Source organism: Aedes aegypti, chromosome 3 (assembly GCF_002204515.2).
Source record: "Aedes aegypti strain LVP_AGWG chromosome 3, AaegL5.0 Primary Assembly, whole genome shotgun sequence".
In the NCBI taxonomy this organism is placed as follows: domain Eukaryota; kingdom Metazoa; phylum Arthropoda; class Insecta; order Diptera; family Culicidae; genus Aedes; species Aedes aegypti.
This window is the reverse complement of record NC_035109.1, coordinates 292,026,454-292,054,015: the sequence shown is the minus strand read 5'-3', so window position 1 is coordinate 292,054,015 and position 27,562 is coordinate 292,026,454. Positions and strand designations below refer to the sequence as shown.

The following is a 27,562-nucleotide window of genomic DNA, read 5'->3' as shown; positions in this document are numbered from 1 at the left end:
AACATCCCTAGCTTTTTTCATTTTTTCTTGAACCCTTTTCTAGTTGTTGATTTTTGGCAATAATAAAAATTTTAATTGTTACGGTATTTTGAAAAATATTAAATTTTTAATTTTTTTTCGGAGCGTATTTTATTTTCCGTGTAACTAACAGAAAAACAGGTTTGAATTGATTTTAATACCACCAGGCTCTTCGTTTGTGATAGGTTAATCGTAGAAAAATATAAAAGGTACGATTTTTTTTATATTACACGTTCAATGAAGCCCAGGCATTTGTAGGTTATATAAGAATACAATTTTCCAAACAATTTCTAAAAATACAAAAAAGTTTCAAAAGTCATAAAAAACGTTTCTTATATGCGTGTTATGAGTCAAGGTATAAGCCAAAAATAAAATCATTTTGATTTCCGAGCTACGAAAAAATACACAAAATTCCAAATTGTACCCCGTCTAAAAGCGGGGTTGGGTATTAGAGGGTTAAGACATTTTACATATTTGTTACATTTGTCTTGAATGCCCTCAATGTGAGTTTTGAAAGTTAAATTCTTATCTAGTATGAGCCCTAGATACCTAACTTCATCAGACCAATTTATTGGAACCCATCTCATCGTGACAACATTTCTACTTGAAGGTTTCAAATACTAAATAGCTTTTGTTTTTTGTGGGAATATTATTAGTTGAGTTTAAGAAGCATTAGGAGAAATATTCCATTTTTTTGCAAGTATGAAGAGCATCTAAACTTTTTTGCAGGCAATCAAGACTAGGGGGAGATCCCCCAGTACCGGACACTTAAGCCACTAAATTCATAATTTGAAAAATATTGATTTTATGGGCTCGTGTTACCCATTTATGATAAATATTATTATTTTTAATAATTTTTAATAATCTATATAAATAAAAATAGAATGGTGTTTGTATGTCACGAAATGGGTAGAGAACGGTCCAACGGATTGTCACAACTCTTTCACTGTTGCATTCGCCAAGCGTTCCGACGTGTTCGTGCGTAGAAAAAGTTTAGGTAAGTCTTCGGAATTGCCTTAGAAACGGGAGGAAACTAATGTGCCATTTTGTTTGGGAGATTGTATGACATTTTTCAACAGCCTACTTGATGGCAAGACGAAGTTTGCCGGGACCGCTAGTATAATAATAATAATTTTTAATAATTTTTAAATTATAAATATAAATTTTAACATTGCATTTTGATGATGTATTTTAATTCCGCAAATTTGAACATCATTAAATGTGTACACTGTAGGAATAGTTTATAATTACCAATTCAATGCATTTGCAACATTCACAAGAATAATTTGTGTTTTCCTTAGTTTGCAAGATGCCTATCAAAAAACTCTTCCATATATGATGAACAATAGTACATTTTACGATGTTGTTCTGAATGTTCATTCTTCTTAATTTTATTGCATGTTTAATACAATGATCGACGGAACCCATGAAAAATGAAAGTATTTTGAAACACTGACGCAATAATTACAAAGATATCATATAACAAATCAAGCTGTCCGAAACTGAGGGACAGGAGCAGTGCTGGTAAAGTTCGCATCACGAAGCAGCTCACGAGTGTATACCAACGTATAACAAACATCACAGACTCGGGATCTGGCTAGGTGTGAGTAAGGTTGGTTGGTTTGACTTTATTAACGAGATTTTTAGCCCTGGGCTAGTTCATCTCGGGACCAACGGCTTTACTTCCCTTCCGAAGGAAGTCGTCACTATAACTTTTTACGTCATAAGTGGACTATGTCGGGGGATGGGATTCGATCCCAGGTCCTCGGCGTGAGAGGCGAGTGTTCTAACCACTACACCAGGTCTGTCCCCAAGGTGTGAGTAAGCCCGCACCCGTCTGCTCGGGAGAACATGTCAAAAGAAGTAGCAACAAGCGTTTACTCGCGAGTAACCGAGCAAGGTGTGATTTATTATGGTTTTGACAGACAAATTAATTGTATAACCATCATATCGACAGTAAACTACTAGTTTGTAGTCAAAAGCCCTTGAAAAACCATAAATCTCGGAGGGTAAGCAGCTTTTTTCCCAAAAGCACAATATGACTCTGAGCAGCTCCGAACACGTTCGCGAATCACTTTTAGCTTCAGTTACTCGGGAGTCGACAGATGCGAGTAAGCCAGCGCTCTGACGCTCGGGAGCGTTTGGTTTTGTTTTTGTTCCAGTTCAGATGAAGCGTTCGCCACTTTCCATCACTGGACAGGAGGTGCTTAACGAAAATTGTTCCACATTTAAATCAATTATGGTACAAAATACATTCATACTATCAAATAAGAATTATGTTCGACCATGCTTGCGTGATTCAAAGTATTTTTTTCATATTCAAAATAATTACTTAATAGACTCAAAATTAAGGAGATACGTAAATCCGCACTGTTCATTGGCAAAAATGGAATTTTCATTTATGTGGACCATAACTATGTTCAAAATGACCTTTTCAAAAAGTTTACTGATGGAGGAAAGCAAACTGATTGGACGATAGCTAGAAGCTTCTGCAGGATTTTTGTCTGAATTTAAAATTGGTACAAATTTTCCATTTGTCAGGAAAATATGCCAACTAAAAACTTTTGTTAAATATATCAACTAAGAATGATAATGAGCTGGAAGTTTCTAGATGAGGATGTAGAAAATTCCATCATCGCCAGGAGCTTTCATATTTTTGAATTTTTAAATAATAGTTCTCACTTCTTCCAAATCAGTCTCCCAGGAATTTTCGAAAACGTTCTCTCGATTAAGAATATTTTCGAAGTCCTGAGTAACTTGATTTTCAATTGGAGTAGTAAGTCCTAAATTAAAATTGTGCGCGCTTTCAAACTGCATAGCAAGTTTGTGAGCGTTTTCGCAATTGGTCAGTAACAATTTGGTTTTCTCTTTCAATGCCGGTATTTGCTTCTGAGGTTTTTTTTTTTAATTTTAGATAATCTCCAAAAAGGCTAGTTCTAGGATCCAATTTAGAAATTTTAATTTCAAAATTTTTGTTTCTTAATTGTAAAAAACATTTCTTGATTTCTTTCTGCAAATCCTGCCATATAATTTTCATAGCAGGATCGCGAGCGCGTTGAAATTGCCTTCTCATCACGTTTTTAAGACGGATCAAGAGTTTAAGATCATCGTCTGTAGCGGGATTTGGGGCAAGTGTGCCACCTTAAGCAAATTGTTCTCTAACTTTGTCTAAAGCTTAAAAAACCCGCCAATTCAGCCTCACGATGTTAGTTTCACATCTTTTCATAGGCACTGTGCCATTTAAAAAGAAAATAATTTCAAAAAGTATTAGTTTTGGAGCTCCTCAAATATCATCCAAAATACCCTGATTTTCAACACTATGGGGCAAGTGTGCCACCCTTATGGGGCAAGACGGCCATCGAATGAACATTCATGTAATTCTACTTGTAATGAAATTTTCATTATTTCCTGTTAATATTGCTAACAAAGCAGAGCCTAATTGACAATTTTAAAAATATTTTTAGGTTTACCGTCATGAGGGGATGCTTTATAACAAGGTTCATCACATGCGGAACTCTCTACTAGTTAATTCGAATAACTAAAATCGTTATTTTTGTCTCCATTCAATGCGATATATGAATTACTCTTTCATTATGGAGGATCTATATAATATTACACTAGATCAGCACTAAATAATGGTAAAATATTGATGAAAATAAGTAAAATAGTTCTTAAAACACCTAAAACCATGTTATTATCGAATATTTGGAGAAAAAAAATCATTGTGGGAGCAAAAATGTTCGCTGTTCCTCTTCTACACTTCAAAAACCACTACTGGTGCCTCATTTTGGTTCATTATCATGATTTTATTGATGATGTTTACATTTTTATGAATTTCATCCCAACCATTTTTGTTTACCAAATAGGTGTCACACTTGCCCCAAAAAGTATAGTTTTCAACCAAAATGGATTTTGTATGTAAAATTAAATATTTTTTTCGTTGAAATACCACAATTACTTACACATTTGTATAGCTTCACAATGTACAGTACGTTTGAAAAATTCGGTATTAATTTACCTCTCACCATGCTATTTAGGAACAACGAAATCTTATAAAAATCACTGAAATTTGATGGTTTTCACAAAAGTCGATGTAAATACGTGAAAAATAGAGCAATTTGCGTCATATTTTGACCATTGTATTATGGACTATAAGGGAACATATTGTTAAGCTCAAATAAAAAATATAGTTTGTAGTTTTTACAAAAATCAGGGGTGGCACACTTGCCCCTATGGCACACTTGCCCCAAATTCCGCTATTCACGGATTCAAATTTTGGAATTGCAATGCTCCTGGCTTCAACAATGGAATTTGTTAAAGTTTCAAGAGCATTGTCAATATCAAGTTTTGTTTGTAAAGAAATGTTAACATCGAGATTAGAGTCAATATATGTTTCATATATATTCCAGTCGGCTCGTAAATAATTGAAAGTGGAGCTGGTAGGATTGAGAATCGCTTCATGGGATATTAGAAACGTAACAGGGCCATGATCAGAACCAAAATCAGCATGAGTAATCAGTTGACTACAAAGATGACTAGAGTCGGTTAAGAACAAATCAATCGTAGATGGATCTCTGGAAGAGGTAATACATGAAGGGCTATCAGGGTATTGAATTGAAGAGCACTCATCAAATAAAATTTTGCCGTTGGAATTACTTTGAGAATTATTCCATGAGCGATGTTTGGCATTAAAGTCACCAATGACAAAAAAAATGGACTTATTGCGAGTCAGTTTTCGCAAGTCAGATTGGAGCAAATTAACTTGCTGCCCAGAGCATTGAAATGGCAAATAGGCAGCTATGAAAGTATATTTACCAAGCTCTGTTTCAACAGAAACTCCTAAAGTTTAAAAAAAAAGTTGTATACGCCTATGAATGACGATTGCAACACCCCCACATGCCCCATCCAGTCGATCATTACGATAAACAAAAAAGTTTGGATCTCCATTGAGTTTGAAACCAGGTTTCAAATAAGTTTCAGTAATAACTGCTATATGCACGTTTTTAGCTGTTAAAACATTAAACAGCTCGTCCGCTTTACCATTTAAAGAACGAGCATTAAAATTTAAAATATTTAAATTATTATTTATTGGATCCATTAGAAAAACGTAATCCAGTAACAATTTGATTAGTAAATTTTCCACCAACTTGGACTGCTTCAGTATAGTGGTGGTTTTTAACATTGCATCAATCATTTGATTTAATTGATGATTTTCGGTAGACGAAGAGGCGGAGTAGAAGTTTCCTGTGGCGGCAGGGTTTTTCCATTTGATTTGAAACAATTAGAATGGGTACTCATAGTTTGAAAAGGGGAGGAGTTCAAATTACCTGCTACGATATCGGCAAAAGATTTTCCTTGGGTAGATACATTCGAAATTGAAAGATTTACCTACCCGACGGATTAAAACTAGTTTGTGAATGAGCATGATTATAATCTTCCTGATGGGTATGATTCTTGATCAAGCGATCGTTATCTGAAAAAAATGAGCATTGTTCGATACTCTACCAGGGAAATTCCGGAAACAAAAAAACATTACCGTTTACCTCCCTGGTACGAGCCTCAACGCGACGCTTACGCGAAGGGCAATCCCTAAAGTTAGACTTATGGTTACCCCCGCAATCTGCGCATACAAACTTTTGGGTATTTTCCTTCACTGGACAGACGTCCTTAGCGCGAGAAGAACCTCTGCAAATCATGCATTTAGCCTCAATGTGGCAATGTATGGCACCATGACCCCACTTTTGGCCTTGACGGCACTGAGTGGGGTTCTGGTAATTTCCTCCAAGTTTCTGGAAATGTTCCCATGTCACACGGATATCGAACATAAGTTTAGCTTTTTCTAAAGCTTCAATATTATTGTTAAAGTGAACTAAATAATATTCTTGATAAAGCCCTTTCCGAACAATGCCAGATTGGGTTCTCTTTTTCATAATGATTACTTGGGCTGGTAAAAATCCAAGTAAATCATTTATTCCGTTTTTGATCTCTGATTGGAAGATAGCGCGCATTCCGGAGAAAAGTCCTTTCTTCCATTCTTGCTACGTTTAGTGACAGCTTTGAAAGCCACTTTTTCGAAGTAAGTTGTGAATTCAGATATTCACCCTTCCTTTTGTTTGTTTTTGATACCATGTTTAGTGAATAAACGAAAGAATGCGTGACCTTCTAAGAGACCTTTTTCAAAGACGTTGGTCTAGAAGGATTACCCCCGCCAGTTTTCGCTATCGGGTCCAACAAAAATTGGAAGGCACGGGTCTAAACAAGGATCGAAAAGGGATCAATAGTAGAAAAATAATACTAAAAGAACTGTTTTTGTAGCACTAAAAAGTACTGTTCTTTTTTTGGCACTGAGAGTACTGTTTTATTGCTTTAGGTAGTTTTAAAAACTTCGACTGGATCCTGAATGTTGCTTTCGGATGGATTTCTCAGTCTAGTAGTTGGAAAACGTTATTGGCAATCCCGACGTTTCGGTCGATAGGTTTTTTTTCCTGTTTCAAGGATCGTGAGGTCTATCGTCTCCCATTATTAAAAGGTATTCGTCCGATTAGCAACGGAGATCGCTTAAGTTTTTAAGTTCAACAACGGATTTTCTGTATACCGCACGTTGCAGTGTTGTGTGATATATAGGAAATACGTTGCTGGAGCTGAAAACTAAAACGCAGGCATGAATGAGCGATCTTCTTCGTCAATCAGACGACAACCTTTTTATAACGGGAAACGATAGACCTTACGACCCTTGAAGAAGACCAACATTATTCGGCTGAAACGTCGGGGTCGCACAATGGACCGAATCGACAATTTAGCAGGATTTTTTTCCGTTCTTGATGATTTTAGATGTACGAGAGAAGTTGTTCGTAATTGAGTTTTGTATCCTGATTTAACTCTTCATTTGAGCTCAGTAAATTTATTCTGAAACGTTTAACTTAGGGTGGACTCAAAAAAACAGTTATTTTGATTCAACTTTTGTTTTCAGATTTACGTAAATGTGATCATTAGAAGAGTTGTAGAGGAAGTAACAATACCTTTTTTTTACTCAACATTGCAAGTTTGTAATTTCTGTCATTTTGAAATTATTCTTCTTCTTGGCATTAACGTCCTTACTGGGACAGAGCCTGCTTCTCAGCGTAGTGTTCTTATGAGCACTGCCACAGTTATTAACTGAGAGCTTTCGTTGCCAAAGCTGCCATTTTTCGCATTCGTATATCGTGTGGCAGGTACGATTATACTCTATGCCCAGGAAAGTCAAGGAAATTTTCTTTACGAAAAGATCCTGGACCGACCGAGAATCGAACCCAGACACCTTCAGCATGGCTTTGCTTTGTAGCCGCGGACTCTAACCACTCGGCTAAGGAAGGCCCCTTTAAGTTTGAAGTTATATAAGAAAAATTAAGTGAAAAACTATAAAATCTACAGATGCCCATTACTCATGGAGTTGGTATGAATTCTTTTTATTTTGGAGACATTCGAAATGCCATACGTTAGGCAATTTTAGTTACAAAAACTGTGATAAAGTTTTTTTTATTTACGAAAACTCATTTCTAAAATACCCTTCAAAAATCAAAATTTGCCTGTAACTCACAAGATTTTAAAGTTATTGGCATGTTTTCTTCAGCAAAGTTATAGGTCTACTTAATGCCTATAATTTTGCTGAAGCATGCCAATAACGTTAAAATCTTGAGAGTTGTAGATTAATTTCAAGTTTTTTAGGATATATTTTAAGTGAATTTTAAATTACCAAAATTACCAAATGTATAGCCTTTCGAAGGCCGCCAAATTAAAAAAAAATATCAAACCAACTCCATAAGTTATGGGTATTGGGAAATTAAATAGCTTTTCTCTTGAATTTGCTCCTAACTTCAAACTTTCATGAAAAAACTGAAAACAAAAAAGTTAGACCAAAAGAACTGATTTTTTTGGATCCACCCTAACCTGTCAGGACCAATTTACTAAGCTCAAATGAAGAGTTAGATCAAAATTGTATTCGACAAAGTTTTTCATAATAACATTTTCTTAAAGTTTTCTGCAGAACGTAATCATAAATCTCAAGAAATAAAAAAAAAAATGGTTCATAATTAAAACTTTAATAAGGACCACCTTATTTAACCTTTTTTTTCTGGGCAGATGCAATTACAAACAAAAAATCTATAAAAGCCATCAACGAGAACATAGAAATACTTTTTTCCTTCTAAATTGTCGATTTTTACCATTGCGGAATGTAAAAACATCGTTTTTCGACTACCAGACTGAGAAAGCCATCCGAAATTAGACTCTTAGATTATATAAACTTTTCATGCTGTTCCACCAAAGGATTGAATACTATCTATGTTTCTTCAGGAAAAATTCTTCGAAAATTCTGCCAATTTTTTTCTTAAGATATTCTCATGATATTTTGTCAGACATGAGTATTGTATTCGTCTGAAATTCTATCGAAAATTGTTCTTCTTCATGTATTGCTTACCAAAGCATTTTCCTGGAGAATCTTAATGAAATTAAAGGATTTCCCCAAAAGCTGTTCCAGAATTGTAAAAATACTTGCATCTGTCCCTTTTTTGCAAGAATTATTCGTAAATTCATGTTGTAGTTTCTTAAGGAATTTCTTTTAGAATTATTCCTTGAACTGTTCCTGTAACACCTCCAAGGATTTGTCGAAGACTTCTTCTTGAATTTTTCAGTCACTTATGGAATCCGAGAAGTAATATTTTAGGGAACTTTCTACGGATTACATGGAAGCCTTTGTTAAGGTTATCTTAAATACATTTCAGTAATAACACCTGAAAGAAGTATTTCATAGTATAGCATAGACTGACTGTACATTAGAGTGATAAAAACTTTGAAATTTTGGCTCCTCTATGCTTAAACGGAAATAGAAATTTGACTGTGCACACGCCATTTGAAGTTTATATGGAGATTTTTATGGAAAACACTAACCTTTCGTGTTCAGCCCTCTGTCTATTCGTCATAATCGCTCCATATAGCACATCTCATATTATTAATCAATAAAGGCGCCGGTCAAATCCTTACAGTTAATTGAGATGGGAAAGGGATGTTAGGGTGTGATGATTGTTGCTTCTAGAGACCGAGAATACCTCTGCATCTCCACAATCACCACAAGAAAGGTATTTATTAGTAAGGAAGGAAAAACATCTGGGACTCTTACTTAAAACTATTTTTGCATTTTGTCTCGCGGTGGAAAGATGAAAATGCGTTAACATAAGCATAAAACAAGCTCATCACCATTCATACCATACATCGCGCTAAACTATTCCAACTGTATCTTTGGAGGAAATTTTAATTAAAAATTTAGAGGAATCCTGAAAAAAATATTAGAATAACAATGATTTTGAATTAATTAACTCATTACTCATGGTAAAAATGGACAAATCATGGGTGAAATTATGACAAAAATCCACGTGCTCGTCTGGGATTTGAATCCAGGACTCTTGTATGCTAGACGAGCGCTTTACCAACTAAGCTACTGAGCCACTTGGTGACCCAATAACTCGTCTAGCATACAAGAGTCCTGGGTTCAAATCCCAGTCGAGCACATGGATTTTTTTCATAATTTCACCCATAATTTGTCCATCTTTACCATGCGTAATGAGTTGATTAATTGATTAACCATACAGATTGGACTACCGAGCAACTCAATATAAGCGTCAATGATTTTGAGTCGAGTCTAGCTCACCACACTTTTATTTTGTCAAAACATGCGTTTCTGTTAAATGTCACACATTTTAGTTGGAATGAATTGGTGTAAGTCAACTATCCATAATTCGATATCGAAAGAACCTTCGAGTTAGTGAGGTATCGAGCTACAGGATACAAAACCAGTGTATCTACGATCCAAAGGATCATCGAGGTAGCCACGAAAGCCAACTTTTACTGTGGTTCTCTAAGTCGACGTCGAGATACGAAAAATCGAGTGAGGGAGAGTTGACTGTAGTCATAAATTTCATGGTTAAGCAATAAATACCATTTTATATTTTACCGATTTAGTGTAATTCCCATGAGCATTCCTGAAATATTTCCAGAAAAAAACAATGCAACCTATTTTGGACAAACATTATTATAATTTCTGGAGGAAACCTATGTATAACTGTTCCAGGTATACCTACCTGAAAAGAAATACCAGAAGAAGTTGAATGTTTTCTGTTGGATTATTTTCTGAAGCAACTTCTGGATGAGTTCCAGAAAGCTTTTGGAGAAATTTTTAGTGTAGTTTCTAAAATCTTCTCTAAGCTTGATACTAGAAATGTGTCTGGAATAATTCATGGGGGAATTCAAGAAGGAATGCATACTTGCATACTTGCATCTTTGAAGAGGAAAAATCTGAAAAAATACTATAGATTCTCTACAAGCTTTTAAGCTAGTGTGAATTTTGTAAAAATAAATTTGGGGAATTTATAGTAGTTCAACAAAATAATTATGTTTCAGATCAAACGTTTCTTACCTTCTAGGTTCATGTTATAACAAAAGCTGACATCACACCGCGAATCGTGAATATCGTAACCTTTTAATACTCTAGCGCGACAGTGATTGTTGGAAACCCAAGGAAACTGTTCTCCTACTTCTGGCACCATTCCACACAGTTTCCTTAGCTTTCCAACACCTCCTTTAGTGTTCATAATAACCATGTATATAAACAAATTGCCTGAATGTTGGGATAGGGTACCCTGTGTTGCGTGTTTTCAAAATTTGCAATCGCGAATCGGTACAGAATGTTGTTTGTCGAAAAACGAAAAGCGAAATCGATTAAATTTTTACTTCGCGACGCGGGAACTGTGCCTGATACTGTTGTTGGATTTAGGTACTTGGAAAATGCAAATGAAAATTTCTGTTAATAACTCAACCGGTGCCCAACATTACAGTGTGTGTAAAATGTTGCAGTTCCATATCCCTCCGGCGTTGACTAACATACTTGTGAGAAAACATTGTGTTGTGTAATGAGTAGCAAGTAAGGATTTGCAGGTAACTAACCACCAGCTTCATCACTTTCATGCACTTAAGGCATTCATGTGGATATCATAGTGCACACTCTCATTACTTGATGAGCACATGGAGTTTTGGACATCATACACCGCACATCCTTCATTTCGTGTTCAGATTACAATGAATTTTGCAGAACGATCTTAACGCTTGTTTCCGATCGTCTCTACTTTCTAGAACCTCTTGGTAGGGTGTCTCCGAAGCTCTCGTCCAGCTCCAAGATCTTCACTGCCGAAGTTAGACAAATGGCGACCATAGCCATAGTCTGCTCTGCCCAGGCATTCCCAGTGCCCGTTTTTAGGTAATACTAGGCTTAGTTTTATTAATCCACATCCGCTACAGAACACTGGGAAGGTGCTCCGTCCCTCAGGCTTTGAACTCATCGACAGGGACTCTTTGTACTAATAGCTTGCTCACCTTCTTTTGTATGTCATCCGAAACAAAAACCTATCCAAAGAACCCTTGGCCAGCATTGCACCCAGACTGACATCTGGCGACAAAAGCCGCAACTTGGAGACCAAAAAGCCAAAGTAATGTAACTCTACTCTGCCCGGCTCAATCCTACCCGGTGCCCGTCTTTAGGTGAGAACGAAAATGATACCTTTGTCTGGCTCTACATTCGCATAGATGCTTGTTTTACGTTTTGTTTGCGTTTGGGGGTACCCCTCCCATCATTGGGATCCTGGTGTCTGAAATGTTGTGTAAATCATTGCCATCACATCTTGATTCGAAATCATTTAAGAACCCGTCGCCAGTGTGGCCCCCCGTTTGACGTCCGGCGATACGCTTCGAGTGTTGCTCGCGAAATCCGGTGAAAACTTTACGCTTCTCTGCCCGGCGCAGTCGTTTCCAATCCCAGTCTTTAGGTAAGAGACGTAAAGGTTAATCATACTTAGAACCAACAATTCTCATTTTAATTATATGTACATTATTTTAAGAAACTGATTTTGCCAAACATGGGTCTTGCTACTTTATATGAATTTGTAATACTAATTATATTCAACAAGATACAGTACAGGTAGCATTCCTTCAACAGATATTATAAGAATCTCTGCCAATTCTTTCACACTTGTGCCAACATTCTTGAAGAATTTCTGAACAAAATTCAGATAGATTCATGTAAGGGCCTTTCTGAACTTAGTGATCCTCTGTGTCTTTGTCCTCTGTGTCATTCAGATGTTCGTCGTAGTGCTGCTTCTACCTTGCGATATCTAATACCGTCCGTCAAGATGCTTCCATCCATATCTTCACACATTTTGACTCACAGCACGAAGCCTTTTCGGGATACGTGTAGCTTCTCGTCCCGACGAACATTATGGCTAAAAAAAATCACTCCCAGGTGTATTTCAGCTGAATAAATGGTTAATAAGTGGTAATGTTATTTGGGGTTGAATTTTGGCGTTGCTTGTTATCAGGTATGATCTCTTAATAAATTTTTTGCTGGAGCTACTTGTCAAATTAGAACAATTTTTCTACTAAATTCCTCAATAGAACTTTTGGTATATTTCAAAGAATTATTGAATACTTTTCAGGAATTTCCCTATGAATTCTGGTTTAAACTTCACCTGAAAATAATGATGTATTCCAGATGTTTTTTTTTTCTCCAAACATCCATCAGAAGTTCATAAACGCATTCTATTGGAAATTCTTCCAATAAAGCTACCAAGTTGCTCCACTAGTTAGTTCATAATATCCAATGGAAAATTGAAAAATTCAAAAATTTTGTCTGTATTTTCTTCAGCTATTCCGCAAGAATTCCATCCAAGAATCTAACAGATGGGCTTCTCTCATAATTCTTTCTCAAATTCTTCAAACATTACTTGTGCGCCTCCGTATTTCACAGCTAACGTTATTGTCAGCCGTCAGCAAAGGTCCATGGTAAACGAACTCGTCGACCGTCTATCGTAACGCGCTCGGCTCCACCTACTAGCATGTACTATGTTTTCGTGTACAAATGTTCGGCCGACAATGGGCATATCATCCGAGAAGCAAACAAATTGACTGGATCTCGTGAAAATCATACCCCGGCTGTTAAGCCCAGGTCTCCGCATAACACCTTCTAGCGAACAGGCAAGAAAGTCCATCACCTTGTCGTAGTCCCCGGCGGGATTCAAACGAACTGGAATGTTCGCCCGAAATCTTTACGCTATTCTTCACATCGTCCATCGTTGATCTTATTAGTCTTGTGAGCTTCCCGGGAAAGCTGTTCTCGTCCATGATCTGCTTATAGTTCTGCAAGGTCAATACTGTCGTATGCCGCCCTAAAACCGTTTGAACAGAGAGTGCGTAGGGACCAGGTACTCGCGGCATTTCTGGAGGATTTTGCCACACGGAAAAGATCTGGTCCATTTTTCAAACGACCGTTGATAAAACCTGCTCGATAACTTCCACGAACTTGTTTACTATGGGCGGAAGACGACAGAAGATAATCTGGCAAAGTACTTTGTAGGTGGCGTTTCGATAATGTCACACTCCAGTTTGTCATTCTTTTTGTAGATAGGGCAGTATAACGGCCTTGCTTCCCATCCCTCCGATACCTGTTCAATCTACCACATTCTGCATATCAGCCGATGCAGTCAATCGGCAAATCTCTGCGCGGCCCATCTTGATGAGTTCGGCTCCGATACCATCCTTGCGGCTTTGTTATTATTGCGCTGTTGAATGGCATCCCCCATCGTGGGAGTTGGTTGGTTTCCACTGTCCGTTGTGCTGAAGTAGCCATCACTTTGTTCTGTACTCTCGGTGCCACTCAGATGTTCAACAGTACTACGCTTCTACCTTTTGATCACATCGCATCCGCCCGCCAAGATGCTCCCATCTTTATCCCGGCACATTTCAGCTCGCAGTATGAAGTCCTTCCGGAATGCTTTGTGCTTCTGATAGAACTTTCGGTACAGCATCTCCATCTCTTGGAATTCCGCCTTTTTTAGGCGACGATTTTTGTCCCGGAATAGACGGGTTTGCTGTTTCCGCTTCAGTCGGTAACGTTCCACGTTTTGTCGCATACCATGCTGCAGCATTGCAGCCCGCGCTGCATTCTTCTCCTCCAAAACCTTTTGGCATTCCTCGTAGAATTAATCGTTTCTCGTACTTCGTTCCACGTATCCGATAACACAGCGTAACAAAAATGACATGTTTGCGTGTCTCAAGAACCAAATTATGTGTCTCTAGTAGATTTGGGCTGCTGGAATCTGATTGCCGTTCTCAGAATTGTTCCAGCACGTCACAATTTTTAGCTACAGGTCGCCAAAGTTGTACAAAACAATGCTTTTATTAATGTTTACATTGAAATTTAAAGTACAATTTATCATACTTTTTGTAATCTAATCCACCAAACATGCCAAATAGAACTTGAACTTTTCATTTCAGACATAATTTGATTGAAATTGCGCGATTAAATTTCGATTAAACCGATTTTTTCAACATGCTTGCAGTCTCCATACAAAATTCTTCGTTTCTTCTATATGGCAAAATACAACAATTTTCTAAACCATCAAAAAAATAACTTTTTCCGTATCGCAAATAATACAAACTTTGATGATAAGTATTGTTATACACATAAAGTTTGAATTCAGTGGCAAATTAAGCCAATATATTACCTTACAAGCTGGGAAACTTGCAAGCAAGTTGGCTGAAATAGTGATTTTTTGCATTTTCAACAGTCAATATCTCAAAAACTGGACGTGCTATGATATTTCTGAAAATGGTAATGGATTCAGCAACCCTTAATTAAGTGAATAGCGGTATTTTGGTGCTGGAGACAAAAACGTGTTCCGCAGTGTAATGCTTTTAGCAGCGTCGTCAATGGCTGCTTTGGCGGTCCTCCAGCAGAGCGGTCCTCAAGAGGGGCCCTATCGAGCTCTCCCTCATCCGGCAACGCTGCCTCGAGATGCTGCGGATACGTATTGGCGACATCTGGTTGTTTCAGTCGCGCTAGATTGTACCGAGGCGGGCGTCGGTACCGTACATGACAAATAGTTTTGGGCGCAGTTTCACCATCACCAGGTAGTGGTTGGAGTCAATATTAGCGCCACAACAGGTTCTGACGAGGGATTTGTCGCAGAAGTGCCGTCCATCGATCAAAACGATTACGCGCCTTTGAATATAGACTTTGAATCACTATAAAAGCTGTTTCCAGCTCATGTGTGTTGCCGCAGCTCTGGTAGATGGTATGGTTACTAGCATGGGACACGGTTATATGAAAAATTTAGATTCTCGCTCCAGTCAACTTTTTGGATTGCATTTAGGTCCCATAACAACTGTGCAAAATTTCAGCTCGATCGGTGAAACTATATTTTAGCGCCAGCCGTTCAAATTTTGCATGGGATTTACTATGGGAAAACTTACTTTTGCAAAGAAAATCGCCAGAGGTCGCCCATTGTCCTCTATAAAAATTCTGAACACAGTTCTTGATAGGTACATATATCTACGATGAACAACAATGTCGAAGACCGCAAAGCAATCCGATGCTTGTGAAACATGTTATTAAGCATAGACTATTCGGAAATTTTGCCCGATTTTGTTATTACAGTCAACTCTCCCTTACTCGATATTGAAGGGACCATCGAGTAAGGAGGTATCGAGTTACAGAACACAAAACCAGTGCAACTGCGATCTAAGGGACCATCGAGTTAGCCATGAAAACCAACTTTTACTCTGGGAATCAAATAAGAATAATAGGAATAAATTCAGAAACAATCAATCACAAAAAGATAATCCCGGCGTATATAAATCAAAGCTATACATGTCTCTGATGCTTCTATGACATTTCCCGGAAAACCATTCCTGGAATGCCGTTTCCCGGAAATCATTTCCCGGAATGACCCATTTCCCTGAAACCCATTTCCCGGAATGCCACTTCCCGGAATATACTAAAAATAAACATTCGCGGAACCTAAAAAATCGTAGCAATTAACGAGCAAGGCCGTAGCTAAGTATAGCAGGTTCCAATCCCGCCGGCCGATGGTTTTTAGGATTGGAAAATTCTTCTACTTTTGAGGCATAGAGTTTCTTCGTCAATTGGCAAAGAATATTCCCAGTTAATAACTGTGGGAGTGCTAATATGAACATAGAGCCGAGAAGCAGTTGAAACGTCATGCCAGAAAGAAAAACAAGAAGATGATACCTGAAACATTATCACATCATAAAGTTCAAGCTGTCTCATTCCAAAGGTACGGAAGAAGTTAAAGGAAGTGTCACAAGCCTTATAAAATTGACCAGAACACAATAAATGGCAATAGCTATAACTGATATTTATTTTGATTTATTTATCAGTTTGTACGTAAATAATTGTTCAAATAGCATAACTCGAAAGAACAGCCTATGCATGGAAGAAGGGCAATTATCCAATGAAAATGTAGACAGTGGAGACAGTAATAATTGTACCAGAATAACATAAAAATGGACCGGGCAAAAACTTTCTCACAGGCTGCACAAAAACTTATCAAGTTTGCAATCAGATTGTTTGAAAAAAAATCCTAACTGTTAGAAACTTCGATCCATAAAAAAAGTTGAAAATATGGTGCATAGCATGATGATTATAAATTATTTCAACTTATTTCAGAATTGCTTTTGCAAATATTTCTTCGCGGCTTTCGCAGGAATATGTTTATTTAATACCTGAGGGGTGCTGTCTCGAACATTTTGGTCATTCAATTTGAACACAGTTTTTTTACCAGTGCTAACCGTAGTTTGTTTGGCTGTCGCGCAAGAAAATAATTTTCAAGATGCACACTTAAAATACTTCACACAAAGCTTTTGCAAGTTGATGCAGGTAATATAAGTCAAATAAATCAGCTGAATCAGATAGTTTCTAACCGTATGTTAGTTAAAAATATATTTTACAAAAGTTCTGAAAAACTTGAGCATCAATAAGACCAAGTAAACGTTTTTTCAACAGGTGATAGTTTTTGTGTAACATAAAATGCATGCCAGTTTCTAGCTCGACGAAGTAATGGCTACACATTCCTAGGCATACTCGGATCATTTTGATGAAAATTTTAGCTCGACAGCAGCCTGGCTGCTTGTTGAGATCTAGTTCACACCCCCTAGTTTAATACGCTTAATACGGCTATTTTACTAGCCGGTTAAACTGCTTTCCAATCAGAGTATCAAATACAGTAAGGACCCGATTTTGTCAGCCCCTTGATAAATTTTAGGCTGACAAAATCGGGTCATTTTATTTTGTTTCTGTTTTCAAATTTTGACGTGTTACATGGACTTTTAAGAGGGCGATGGACAGTTTTTTTTTATCAGGGGCTCCCCCTCCCGTATATTGGTAATATCGATTTTTAACACTTAATTAAAGGTATTGCCATTGCCCCTCTGGCTATGCCCATGCGTGCATGACATCAAACATCATCATCAATTTTAATGTAAACGTGGTAAAACATGACGATAACAATTTTTTGACAAATTTAGAATAGGCTGACAAAATCGGGTCATGAAGCTGACAAAATCGGGGGCAGACAATATCGGGGGCTGATAAAATCGGGTCAGTACTGTATAGAAACAAAAGCCAAAATCACGTTGTCTGTTGTTAATTTTTTAAATTTTTAAATAGTTTTATTCAACATAAAAATGAGGATACAATGAGGCATTGAAATATCAATGAAATATTACCGCCATGCGTGGTGACATTGGGTATAGGGGTGACTTAAATCATTCTTTTGGATGCATTTCGTGGCTGGTATGAACGTCGGAAAACTAATCAATGACAATTTAGGGGCTTTTATAAAGTATTCTTGAAGCTTGCCAGTTGAGTTGCTTTCCGGGAAATGGTTTTCCGGGAAATAGGTTATTCCAGGAAATGTCTTTCCGGGAAATGATTGTGCGATATTTGCCAAAAAACCATTCGCCAGAAAAATATTCGCCAGAATGACATCCGCCAGAAAGTGCCATATGCCAGAAAACCATTTGCCAGAAAGTACCATTCGCCAGAAAACCATTCGCCAGAATGTACCATTCCCCAGAATGGACCATCCCCTAGATTTTTTTCACATAAAGTTTACAATTGTAAGAGAAATAATCGAGCCAGAGCGTTAAAAAAATTGTAAGACTATTTTTGTTAGTTACTCGAAAAGTACAAGGTCTTTTGAACACCATCTCTAGTTGACTTAGTGAGCCAGCTTCGAATATCCGTGGTTCTAGTATTTTAATTGTTTGACTTGGTACATTTGACTTCCTTACGGTTCAAACAAAAATCGATTTCTCGAGCATTCAACGATCAACATTTGAAGCTTTATAAATATGAATCAAAAAGACAGCACTTAACCCTGAGGGACCGTGGAACTAGAAAGAAGAAAACATACAATAGAATTACAATTCCATTCATTAGAAACTGTTCCACTATGAATGAAAGATACTGTTTACTGATGTAAAAATTTGATATTCAGCATGACGGATAATAAAGTAAGTTTTTTTAATGTACATATTCTGTTCCTGTAAAATGGTATTATGGTTTGGAAGACTTCACAGGAGATTCGCCCTTCTTTTCAACCTAACTGTTCTTCAAAGTGTTGTTGCTTCTTATGGACTAATTCATTGAATATTTACGAGATTTTAACATACGTTGCAACTATTGTTATACAGATGATATAGCATGAGATTGTTATTTAATAATTAATAAATTCCGTACGATTTTCTTTCCAAATTTTTAATTTTTTTAAAATGTTTTTCTTTTTTAATATTATTAAATATTACAGGGGATTTTGGTTTAGAATATTTCACAAGTGATTCTCCTTCTTTTCATCGTAAGCTGTTCTTTAAAATTTGTTTGTTTCTTAAGGGCTAGTTCATTGGATATTCACAAGATTTCGAAATTTGTTGCAACTATTTGTGCCGTCTGTTCTATGAAGTAATTAATGCCTCCACTCGCAAACAAAAGTTACAATTACTATAACAAGTTTCAGAAACTTTCTGACAAATAAGGCAGTTGTGATATTCATAAGAACATCCTATATATAAAGAACGGGGATTTCTTATTTGCCCCAAACCATATCAAGTAGCGATAGGCAATAACTCTTTTTTACTATTAGTTCAATTTAGTGCTCTTGAAGATTAAAAAGTGGCACAAGTCGAATATTGTGAGGGCCATCTTTCACCATGCATTAATTGATCAAAATCGACTAGAAGAATAATTCTGGGAATGGTACTTTCTGGCGAATGATACATTCTGGCAAATGGTTTTCTGGTAAATGGTACATTCTGGCGAATGGTTTTCTGGCAAATATCGCACAACCCCGGGAAATGGGTTATCCGAGAAATGATTTCCGGGAAACGTCTTTCCGGGAAATGGTATAGAACCGTCTCTGGTAACTTAAGTTATACTAGGCCAGTTTTACCGCCTTGAATACGGAGTTCGCAGTCAACCAGGCGAATAGAGATTTAGTGTGACATTTAAACTATTTAGTTTAGATTTTTTCAGAGTGTTCATTTGCTCAGAAACGACGTGCTACACACGGGTTACCAATGGCTTATAGGGCGTTATTGTAAGTTAGAGGAGAAATACATAAAGGTTGATTATTTTTTTGGTTCACTCTTCTGACTGCATTATCTTATACCTAATCAGTTGTTAGGTCCTTATCCCATCATTCAGCATTGCTATTCTCTGTGGTTTGTCATCGTTGGTTTCAATTGTAAATCTCAATTCACAATCCAACAGAACCAGTCGGCAGCGTTGCTCCTAGACTGACTTCCGGTGACGAAAGCCGAAAGCTACTAGTGAAGTCACATGATAATGTCACCATGCTTTGTCCGGCCCAGTCCTTCCCGGTTCCCGTTTTCAGGTATAGCGACATAACTTGTTATACAATACATTTTTCATATTGGTCTACTATCCCAACATTCTCGGCATTTTGAAGTTAATCAGGGTTTCTCAAACTGTTGGTAACTATTGCAGAACCCATCTCAAGCACTCCACCAAAAACACCATCGTTAATGCAGAAACCGGTAGAGGTCAATCCCAGCACGGATACCGCCTTGTTGTGTCTGGCAAGGGTTCCCCGCGCCAAATTTTAGGTGAGATTTTCTCCGTGCCAACATTCAGTCAATTTGTTCAACTACTCGGGTGAACTCATTGTAAACTCGGAAACAACTTTAAATCGTTTTGGTCGATTTCGTGTCCACTTTCAGAACCGATCGGTGCCAAGCCGCCAGTTCTGTCGATCGATAGCAAGAAATCTGGCTAGAACGTCGTTGCAACACCAGTATTATTGTGTTCTTCTGTCCGGCCCAATCCTATCCGGTGGCTTCGTTCAGGTAACCCTATCCCAACGTAATGTCCAGGGGCAATTTGAAAAAGAAAACGATTCCATGTGACCAAATAGCACATCAATTCGTCCTTCGTGCTAATATAGTGCTGTTTTACAGCTGATATGCTTTATGCTAGCGGTACAATAGCCCTATAAGCCCAGAAAGGCGAAATAGTGGGATAGTTGTTACTTGGGTTACATTCTGATTCTGGATAACTTCACGCTCTTTACCCCTCTCAAAACCAATCGGTAGCAAGTCTCCGTCGTTTGCCAGTGAAGCCGTTATGATGGGTGTCCGTACGCACGAGAATACCAGTACAGCTTTGACGTGTCAGGCGCAGGCTTTTCCCGTTCCGGTGTTCAGGTAATGCCCTGGACGTAAGTTAATTTCGAAAGTTTTTCAAAGAACATGCAAAATTGGGTTCCATTCAGGCTTCACATGGTATTCACAAAAATATTTCAAAGCTGCAAAATGATCCACATTGTTTCCGAACCCATTGGTAGCAAATCGCCCTCGTTTTCGAACGATGCAGTGACCGTAGCGGTTCGAACTCATAGTAATTCCAGTACGGCCCTAACGTGTCAGGCGCAGGCTTTTCCAGTTCCAATTTTCAGGTACGCCTAGCCTTTGTCCGTTTAAGGTTAATGTAACTGTATCCCAATGTTCAGGTCATAGGTTCCCAACGATTTCTTTCATGAAACATTCCATCTTGCAGAACCAATCGGTAGTAAGGCGCCTTCATTTTCGTCGGACGCCATTGCTGTACCACGAGTAGGGCTTAATATGACAGTTGCGCTTACTTGTCAGGCACAGGCTTACCCCGTTCCGGTGATTAGGTAGGCAATACGATCTTCATCTAATGCCCTACTCAGTTCATGCTTTTTATAAGTCGAGTTTCAAAATTTGAGTGCAAATAACTCTATCCCACTGTTCAGGTCGCAGGTTTTGGCAATTTCAAATAATCTTTATAGGTTCTGTGTACGCCATTTATTCTTCTAGAACCAATTGGCAGTAAGCGCCTTCCTTTTCGTCCGAAGCAATTGCTGTGGTACGCGTAGCGTTCAACAGCACTGTTGCACTCACTTGCCAGGCGCAAGCTTTCCCGGTTCCAGTATTTAGGTAGGACTTGAAGTACATAGAGTTGAAAACATTTGCTTGATTTAGATTTTGATTGTTCAAAATCATGCGTTTTGAGTAACGTTATTGAAAGTCATTCACCTGTAATGTTTTTGATATTCATAATCTCTATAATATCTTGAAACATGGATCTACAAAGGTCTTTTGAAGCACTGTGTATTCCAAACAGTTGTGTGAAATGTTGCTATAATTCAACAGGCATTCGAAACCTTGTAAAAACTTCATGTTGTAGTGTCATCCAAGAAATATCTGGACCACCAAATCTATGAGTTTGGAAAAAAATGGATTAAGTAAAGTATTTAATGAATAATCTTGGTCCAATAGATGTTCTGAGCTTATTGTTGATCATGCATGAATCTTTGGAGATTAGTGTCCTATGAAAAGTTTATTTATGTGGTTCAGTCGGAAGAAATGCTTCATTAAACATGGGAGTCAATGGCTTGCGATATTTTAAGGATAACGAGAGTTCTCCACGAGCGATGAGGACCAAGGACTTTTTTACAAATTGAGATTTCAAGCGATGTCTCAAGGAATGCTTAGAGTAAAGTGGGGCAAAAGTTCGAGTGGGGTAAGGGTTTCTTTTTAAGATTTCTAGCTCAAATCAAAACAAATCTTATAAATGTCATTGTGGTTCGAATACTATTCAAGTAAGAGACTTTTACTCCAAATATCATAAAAAACGATTGAGATTTGTAAAAATTATGGCTATTTGTTGTTTATCGACGTGAATATTGTAATTTTTGGTAAAATTTACGTTGCATGGAACCAGTTGAAGATAAAATCTTTTTCAATATTTATGTAAGGGCGTTTCTAGGCCTATCATAAGGTTGCTTTGAAGTGTATTAGATTTTGCATAAATGCTTGAAAACAATTTTTGGCCCATAGTGGGGCAAAAGTTCGAATCAGCGGGGCAAAAGTTCGACCCATGTATAAAATCACGGAAAAATTTGCAAATTGCCTAAAATCCACATATTATGTTCAAATTTAGTTATATTTGTCTGATCGTGTGAAAACTGTCACCAAAATTTTACATTTCCACTTAGTTTTGCGAAAAACTGCTATTTTTGAGTATATTACAATTAACCCGGTTTTGGGCATTTTTTTTGTGAAAATTTAGTGTGTTTTTTTCGGCAAACTTAAGTTTACGGCTGGTGTAAAGTATGCCTGTCATAAAAGGATCGATATGTTGGGTTTTAACCAGCGAACTTTTGCCCCACACAAGATTCGAACTCTTGCCCCACCGGTGGGGCAAAAGTTTGAATAAGACAATCAATTTGGAAACTGTTATGGGTAATGGGTAAATATTTTGACAAATGTTTATTCAGCAAAATTATAGCCAATATGTTGAAGGTTCACTGTATGGTATTTGTTTTGTTTTAACTGCTATTGTTTTCCTGGAAACTTTGATTATACCACTAAGGTCGAACTTTTGCCCCACCTTACTCTAGTGAAATTTCTTCAGAATCTGCTCCAGGAAATCCAGCTCTTTCAATGCTCCAACGACTATCTCAGGATATCCTCCAGATATTTTTGACTACTTCTTCCACCGATTTCCCCAGTTGTTATTATTGGAGATCTTCAAAAAAAATATCTCCGGAAAATCCACAATGGTTTTTAAAGATATTTGTTTAGGGATTTTTGCAGAAAGATCTACAACAATTCTAACACTAATATTGCCAGATATCCTTCCAACCATTTTTATATGAATTCGTACAATAATTCATCCAAAATCATGACTAGGAATTGCTCCATAAATTCTTCCAGAATTCGAGGAAATATATTAAATTCTCTTCCAGGAATTCCTCAATATTTCGACATGTGGTTCCTCTTGAGTTCTTTCTGATTTTTCCTACGAATATCTCCAGGATTCCAATCAAGTATTACTCCTGATGTTCTTCCAAGCAATTTCTCTGACAGTTTCTGAAGAAAAATCTTCATGGATTCTTCAAAAGTTCATTTAGGATTTAACACCAGATAATACTACAGAAATCATTCATGTGATTTCTCCGAATATTTCTTCGAAATTTCTTCAACGAATCATTGCAGGGTTTTATTCAGAGTTTTTATATATTATTAAGTAGTTTAACTAGGGAGTAGTTTTTGGTCCGTTGAATCTGTTGCATGCTCCTCTGAGGGCGAGCGACGGAATCCGGATCAATTGTGTCCGGTTCGCGTTTTTCGGAAGAAAAAACAAAGTGCGCGGGTGAAAAAAAGGATCGACGTGTCAGTAGTTTTAGTTCGTTGAATCTGTATCGATCATCCGTGTATATGTTCACGTATTAATTTAAAATTATACATTTATCGTTTATCAAAACGAATCCTTTCCCAAATCCAAATTCCCAGTGTTTCTTCTGGAAGTGCAGAGGACTCCTCGGCTTCCATAAAGCAAGTAACACGTCAGCATTTCCCTCCCATTCCCAAATTGCCTGCATTCGGACGCAGCCGGCGCCTGTATTGTTTGTTATAATAAGTAGAGTACCAGTACTTACACATTGAAGATGCTACTGATCCTGAGTAGCATCTGTTGGTTCCCTGTGTAATAACGGAGTAGCAACTGCGGGCGGTCAATCATGCTCATTATTTAGTAGTTTAACTAGGAAATCTTCCAAGATTTCCTCAAGAATTCTAGACTTCTTTCAGAGAACCTTGTAGCACAGACAAGCAGATGTAACACTCGAATTATTTTCATCGTATAGCAACATAGCGCTCAATTCTATTGTAGTTGGCCAACGGCTCACTCCCAGCGCTCGTATTGCTTTGGGTCCAGTTTGACATTCGCACACTAACACCATCTAGTTAACGGTTGGCCAAACACAGGATTTTTAGCATGGGGCGTTATTGCTTGCGTGACTATGTTTGAAATTGATAATTGTTCAAGCTGCTACGTCTGTTTGTCTGTGCTTGTGGTACTTAATCAAGGGTTACTTTTGAATTTAATCAAGTTTCATCAGTTGTTACTAAAGATTTCCTTTTGAAATACCTCACTGATTAAAATAAACTTCAACATTTTCTTAAAAAAAACCTTGTCATTTTCCTGGAAACATCTCTGAAGTCGTCCTTGATAAACTTCTCAAAGAACTTCTAGAAGAATTCCTGGAGAAATCTTTGATGTGATTTCTAAAGGTATCCTTAGAGAAACTTCTTGATTGAAATGTTAAAGAAATGCCAAATGACAATTTTGTAGAAAATCCCTTGGAAAAAGCTTGATTGAATTCTAGAAGTTATTCTAAACGAACTCTGAGAGAAAACGATGGTAGAATCATTGAATAAGTTCTGATGAACTTAGGAAAAAATCTTATTCAATCTTTAGAGGAATTCTTAATGGAATCTCTGAGACAACTTCTGTGAAAAATTCTGTATGTATCTAAAACGAAACTCTTGAGGGATTCTTTAGGTAATCCGTAAAAATCACTAAATAAACACCTGAAGAAATCTTTGGAATTATATCTGAAGGAAATTTTTGAGTAAATACCTGAGTCAATTGCCGGAGAAAATAATGAAAAACCTCGCATGATTTCTGATCTCGCCCTAAAAGCCATTGGTAACCGAGTGTGTAGCTCGTTGTTATTAAGCAAATAAATATAAAAACTATCACCACTGGGAGACAGAAAAGGATCCTCTCTTCATTGTAATATAGTCCAATAACGTGTAAATTCATTCGTTTGCTTAGTTAAAATAAGCTACAACCTGGTTACCAATGGCTTTTAAGGCGAGATCAGAAATTAAGCGAGACATATACATTCAGTAGCAGTAATATTTGTCCTAATGGTATGGCAATCTGTCGCTACCAGCCCTGCTACTTGAGTTTCTACTCAAGAAAGAAAGATGATTCCTGATTTTTTGCCAGGAAAAGTTTATGGGATAATCGTTATCCTCGCAACAATTATCCTATAAACCTTCACATAAGTTTTTCCAAGAATTTCTCTCAAGCTTTCTTCGAAGATTTCACCAGAAAATTTGCTTCTCCAGGAATACTGAAATGGTGGATTTCTAAGTCTTCCAAGTATTCATCATCTAATTGTACAGTTGCTGCCAAGAATTACTTCAACATTTTTCTCAATTTAATTTGCTAGAAATTCTGCCAGGAGTTTATATCCAGATACAGTTTTGCCTCAAATTGCAAATATGATTCATATTACAAACACTCGATTTTGAATATCGAATTTACGAGTAAATTCCTCAAACTTCTCTACATGATAATTACTTAATTTACTGTACTGTCCAGAATAAAGTACACATCGGTCTTATAAAAATATATAGGGTCAGTGTTTCCCTTAGTGGACAGTCCCCTGTAGTCGCACTAGTGGTTTTTACGGCCGTTTTTCTATAAATCTTTTCAAAATATTTTTCGACATGAAGGTCAGGAGCTATTCATCTAAGTACCATTGATTCACAGCTTGATTTAGTTAGAAAATGATCGAAATAATTAGTTTTGCTTAAAATTTGAGCTCCCTTGCGCCTATAGTAAACCTATTGTTTCTATAGTAGCACTACTGAGGGAAATTATTTTTTTATTATACGAAATAATTAATGAATTAAGAACTTTTTTTTAACATCAAACGAAAGCTTTTAATCCACACTTTGAAGGAAAAATATAAAAGCTTTGTAAAAATACGGTTTTTATTATTATTTTGCCAACGCCGTGATGATAGTGCTACTATAGGAACAGAAATTAGAAATAGTGCTACTATAGCACATGTATTCCTATAGTGGCACAAGCGATAATAAATACAAACATATGAAATTAATTAACTCATTACCCGTGGTAAAGATGGACAAATCATGAAAAAAATCCACGTGTCGACTGGGATTTGAACCCAGGACCCTTGTATGCTAGACGAGCGCTTTACCAACTAAGCTACCGAGCCACTTGGTGACCCAATAACTGAGTTGGTTACAAGTTTAGAATTCAAATCCCTACAGACCACGCAACACCCCTTTCATAACCAATATCCATCCATCTCATGTTATTACACACGCGGAAAGAGCGAGTGCGATTTATTTAGTGTTGAAACTGTTTGCCTATCGTACCTACATCGCTTCCACAACAACTGTATTGTGGAAGAGTAAAGATGTGGGAAGGCTATCAACGTGTCCTTCTCACTCAAGTGACGACATGACTACTACAGAGAGGCAGTAACACTCTAATATAAATTGAGCTTATATTGAGCTGTTCGGTAATCCAATCCGCATGGTTATTAAATTATTCAACTCATTACGCGTGGTAAAGATGGACAAATTATGGGTGAAATCATGAAAAAAATCCACGTGCCGACTGGGATTTGAACCCAAGACTCTTGTTGCTAGACAAGCGCTTTACAACTAAGCTACCGAGCCACTGGAACTCCAGGTTTGGAGCTTGTTTAGATGGATTTAATCATGCACTGTTATCCCCCAGATATGATCAGAGCAAGAGCAGTCGACGATAAACAGACTCTCATGATGTGTTGCGGATCATGAATGTTACAGAGAGCGATAAGTGAGAGATACTCTTAATTTTCTCAAAATTTAATCAGGGGTGTGATTCTGTGTGTAGCAAAGTTTAAGCGTACAAAGGATTAGGGATTGATATGACCTTGATTATGTTTTTAAGAATTACTCAGAAATTACCTATTTATGGAATTTTTCATGTGTTTCCAGGGTTTTTTCTTTCAATCTTTCGAGAAACTCTCTAAGAATTCCACCAGAAATTCCTCCAAAACTTCCTTCTTCCATAAATTTCTCTGAGGATTCTTTCAATGAATTCTTCTGAGATTTTCTCAAACTCTTATTAGAAAGATCCCTCCAAAAACGGAAATGTTCACAGATTATTCCGGATTTTCCTTAAATTTCCGTTTTGAACTTTATCATGGAGTTTTGAAGTTTTCTATAGATTATTGATACATAGGCAGCCTGCTAATCAAAGGCAAGCCACTCTAAATTACCTTACCCCTATACCTTCCCGCATGATGCAGGGGTAAACCGGTCCACCGAGCCCAATTTAAAATGCAACAACAATTCCTCCACCTTTCATCTAGTTGATTCCTTGTGTAAGTTCAGTTGATCTGGCGATTCAACTGGGATATTATTACGATTTTGTTAATTTTCTTGAAAAAAAAAAAAAAATGAGAAATTCCTCAAGAAGCATTTTCGGAAATTCTTTAGGAACCCCTCCGGGACTTCATATCCGTTT

General features: G+C 37.2%; 1 protein-coding gene across 43 annotated transcripts in view; it reads left to right on the top strand.

Moving 5' to 3' along the window:
* LOC5573626 (Down syndrome cell adhesion molecule-like protein Dscam2) overlaps positions 1 to 27,562 on the top strand; it is a 302,956-nt gene that overhangs the window by 74,413 nt on the left and 200,981 nt on the right. For 33 of the 43 annotated variants that reach the window (XM_021849888.1, XM_021849886.1, XM_021849890.1 and 30 more), the window contains exon 6: positions 11,179 to 11,302. The exons of the other annotated variants lie outside the window; for them this stretch is intronic. In XM_021849888.1, coding sequence (XP_021705580.1) covers positions 11,179 to 11,302 — 124 coding nt within the window. The remainder of the gene's footprint in view (positions 1 to 11,178; positions 11,303 to 27,562) is intronic. 43 annotated transcript variants of the gene reach the window in all.